At 40.1% G+C, this 4021-nt stretch overlaps 1 protein-coding gene across 1 annotated transcript; it reads right to left on the bottom strand.

Moving 5' to 3' along the window:
* Nucleotides 1–1026: 1026 nt before the first annotated feature.
* Nucleotides 1027–1904, bottom strand: LOC135783732 (uncharacterized). The gene is made up of 2 exons (XM_065294474.2): nucleotides 1790–1904; nucleotides 1027–1508 (listed from the first exon to the last, which is right to left on the bottom strand). Exons 1-2 carry the CDS (start codon nucleotides 1865–1867, stop codon nucleotides 1089–1091), a joined length of 498 nt encoding a protein of 165 aa, XP_065150546.1. The 5' UTR covers nucleotides 1868–1904; the 3' UTR covers nucleotides 1027–1088.
* Between the last annotated feature and the right edge of the window lie 2117 nt (nucleotides 1905–4021).

Raw genomic sequence — 4021 nt, 5'->3', positions numbered from 1 at the left:
AAATCAGAATAATTGGTATACCTAGGGTGTCTGAATCTTTGGACGAGCTGCGCAACGCAGTCGGTGCCCTCTGTTGTAAATTCTTCACCCGCAAAAGTTATGGCACATACAAAATTTGCAACATGCTTCCCACCCTCGTAACGAGTCTCAAAATCATAGAAAATGTATCTCACAGGGTGTCTCGAGTCTTATGGGCTGAATAAAAAACTGGTGAGCCCCATCGGGTATCAAATGAATGCTGTTAATGAACACACCTCTCTGGTGTGCATTTGTGCGGTTTTGGGTCATCATCGCTAATATGATAACGACTAGGGCTGTGCGATTTAGGGGAAATATCTAATTGCGACTTTTTTGACAGACATTGCGATTGTGATTTGATTTGCGATTTTAAATTTGCAAAGTTTACAGATTTTTTTTTGTTAAAATAACATAATAACCCATTAGCTTTTTCTTTAAAACCATTCCTTAAAAAATCATGTGTTTGGGGCATTATTCCAGTAGGATTTACTGGTGTTCTATTGGTTCTCATCTGCCAGATTACATCCCACCAATAGAATCCATTACATATTAGTAGACCGTAGACACCATTACCTCCACTACCTTGAAAACAAGCAGATGCAGTATGCATTTCTTTCAAATGGATGGTTAGTTTCTCGCTGTTAAAATGCAGTCAGTGCTGCCCCAGTAAGTACGCATTCTTATTCAAGAAAAAGAAAATATATTAACTGGTTTCAGCATTTATTACAGAATTTCTTTTTAAACATCAAATAATTAAATAAACAGACTCACTATTCTTTAGTAAGAACAAAAATAAATTGTTACATTTTTGTAAACATGCTCCTTTTGTAAACATCTCAAAAGCTTTGTGCAAAAAAATTCACAATCAACTAACTGGTAAGACTGATAACCAGCATTTTAAATATTGCACAGCACACATTGAAGTACAAATATTAAGTGTACTTCGAACATAACATTTTTCTTTATAGAGTAAAGGCTGCCAGTAAGTTCCATTACAAAATAAAGTGCAGAACTGAACATATCTTGACTCCAACTGTCTTACAAACACTTGGTCAGTAGTACTACAGCCTTTACAAATTTTTGGCCAAAAACACTAACATGTCTACCTTTGCCGGTTTCAGACATGAGCGCTCACATGTCACAACGTTTCCACTAGTGCTAAAGAGTCTCTCCGATGGAGAACTTGTGGCAGGTATACATAGGTATTTGCGAGCCAGTTTGCTCAGCCTTGGAAAGTTAACCCTATGTACCTTCCACCAAGCCAAAGGATCTTGCTCTCCATCAATAGCAGGAGTCATGAGGTAGCCGTTTAGTTCAGCCTCCAAGGAGTCCTCCAACTGCAGAGAGGAAGCATGGGGCACAGTGATGCCCTTGAGAAAGCTGCCCAGTGACTGCTTGTCCTTCTTCTTCACTGTGGATGTTGATGGTTCTGCCTCAGCAGCAGCACTTTGATGCTCGTCACCTGTTGTGCTGAGACGAGCCCTTTTTTCCTGAAAAACAGATAACTATTTAATCTAATGTAATTTTAAGCAATTGGGCATTCTAATTTAAGCAATTTAAAAAATTGGTTGTCAATGTAAAAATTAATAATATCGAAAATGGCATAGATTGCATGTATTATAATAACAAGCTATTATAGTGTATTTATATAGTGTAATTTACTAGAGCTATTTTAATCTTGACATCCGCTGCAATTTTATGATATTTTCTATTAAAACATTAATTATAATTATATTCTATTGTTATTGCACATAAAATTAAAACAAGTTACCTTTTGTGCTTCCTGTTCCATTTCTAACTTCACTCTTGATCTGATTTCTGGAACATTCTCTTGTCTCACGTAGTCCATTTTGAATCGTGGATCAAGGAATGAAGCAACATCAAGAAGTTCCTGTGTGGCCGGGTCACTATATTTGTCCTCCATATAGCCAAGGGCCCTTGACTTTATGGCCTTCGTAAGATCGGTGTCATCATCTTTTTCAGCTAGGGTTGATGTTTTCAGAAGGTGCAGGACTGGCTTCAGATAGGACACGCTGACATACAATTCACCAGATAGGGCATCTGTAAAGACCTGGAGAGGATGTAGGGCAGCATTGATAGACTCAAGGACCTCTGTGTCCTGCCAGGTGGGGACCAAGTGACGCGTCTTCCTGTCTTCAGACAGAACCTGAGACAAAGCTTTGCTCTGCTCCAAGACCCTCTCGATCATCTTCTGTCTGGAGCCCCATCTTGTTGGACACTCTGTGACTAAGGAATGCTCTGGCAGATTCAATTGTTTTTGCACTTCACTCAGTGCATTTTTCTTTTTCCAGCTGTGTGAGAAATGGGCAACCAGCTGCTTACAAAGTCCTGTTGCCCGATTTACCCTGGCATCATCCTTCAAAGCATTTTCTGAAAAAAAGAAAGATAATTTTAAGATTATCTTAAAAAACCTATTTAATAAAATATATATGCAAGTGCTAAAAGTAAACATAGGAAATGTTGTTTAAGCTGTGTGCGTGCGTGCGTGCGCAAAGTACTACTAATAATTTTTAAATAATAATTAAAAACTTGTATATTTTGAATAATAAAAAATGATATTGTGTTGCTTGTCAGTGAACTACGACGTGAAAGCAGGACAGGTGGTAGCGATTTGCTAATTACGACACCGGCTTTACTGGCGAGATGCCCGAATATAATTCATACATAATAAGAAGTAAATGCTTACTTACCAATGGCAAGATGCAGCCTGTGGCCAAAACACTGAAGTCTGGTCCATTCGTTTAACTCCGTAGCTTTAATGACATTTGCTGCATTATCAGTGGTTATGCACGTTTGTCCCTCTTCGTTCAGATGCCAACTGGATAAACATTCCTTTAATCCTTGGGCAATATTCTGTCCCGTGTGGTCTTCAGGAAAGTATGCCGTTTGCAGACAGCGAGTCTTTAGCTCAAAGTCATCATTGATAAAGTGCACAGTGAGACTAAGATACGGCTCGGTGGTCCTGCTTGACCTCAAGTCTGTTGTGGTGGCATAAAATTCCACGTGCATCAATTCCGCCTCAGTTTTGTTCCTACATTCAACATACAACTGTGGGATGGCAACTTGGCTAAAATAGGTGCGAGAGGGAATTGTGTATCTTTTATCCAGCGTTTGGATGAGGTTTTTAAAACCCTCTTTGGTGACAACATTAAAAGGCACCGTGTCTTTAGCGAGGTAGTGGGTTATGGCGTTAGTTATCTCCCGATGCCTTCGCGAGGTCTTTTCATATGGTGTAACGGCTGCAAACAACTCTGAAATTGTACTCTGCTGATGCTTGCTACTAGATTGAGTGTCACTGGCAGCACTTTCTGTAGACTTTTTAGCCATGCACTCCTCAAAAATCCGCCTGTGGTGTTTTTTTAAGTGTTGGTGGGCGTTTACACAATTGACAATGGCAGTGCTGATTGGAGCGAGAACGCTCACTCGGTTGAAGATGCGCTCACTGAATTGGTTAGTGAGACTGTCACACAGAACAGAGAGTCACGCTTTTGCCATCAGACAAACTTGCTGTATCCGTTTAACATCGCGCCCACATCGCGGCCTTCTGCGATTTGCTAATCGCAACGTTGCAAATCGCGATTGCGATTCGATTTCGATTAATCGTTCAGCCCTAATAACGACGATTACACATTGGGCAGTATTTGGTCACGTCACACTGGGCAAACTGCTGCCCAGTGGAGGCTTTTTATGCATTTCATAACAATTATCTCATTTGCAGTACCTCAAACAATCACCACAGTGTATTGTCTTCACAGGGTACCTGTAGCAGTCAGGGGGATTGCATGTCACAGGCGTATTTGCATCTGTGATCTCTTTTATTAGAAAAGCCCTCATAACAAAAGTCGCAGGCATAATGGCACCCAATAAAGGCTTTCAATAAAAAAAAGATTCTCCGACAGATAGAGAAACACCGTCTTGTAGTGGGCTTATCTTTTGTCATGTATTTTTCCAATGCACCTGTGCTTGATCTGTGAAAAACAAC

Source organism: Paramisgurnus dabryanus, chromosome 2, assembly GCF_030506205.2.
Source record: "Paramisgurnus dabryanus chromosome 2, PD_genome_1.1, whole genome shotgun sequence".
NCBI classification, from domain to species: Eukaryota; Metazoa; Chordata; class Actinopteri; order Cypriniformes; family Cobitidae; genus Paramisgurnus; species Paramisgurnus dabryanus.
The sequence above is the reverse complement of the archived record's forward strand: the minus strand, read 5'-3'. Positions and strand labels throughout refer to the sequence as shown.

What these genes read in the sequence shown, in the direction of transcription:
- LOC135783732 (XM_065294474.2), bottom strand. Translation starts at nt 1,867, where the DNA reads ATGGACTACGTGAGACAAGAGAATGTTCCAGAAATCAGATCAAGAGTG. An exon ending in TGGAACAGGAAGCACAAAAG is followed by an intron (nt 1,509 to 1,789) that starts GTAACTTGTTTT and finishes TCTGTTTTTCAG; the next exon opens with GAAAAAAGGGCTCGTCTCAG.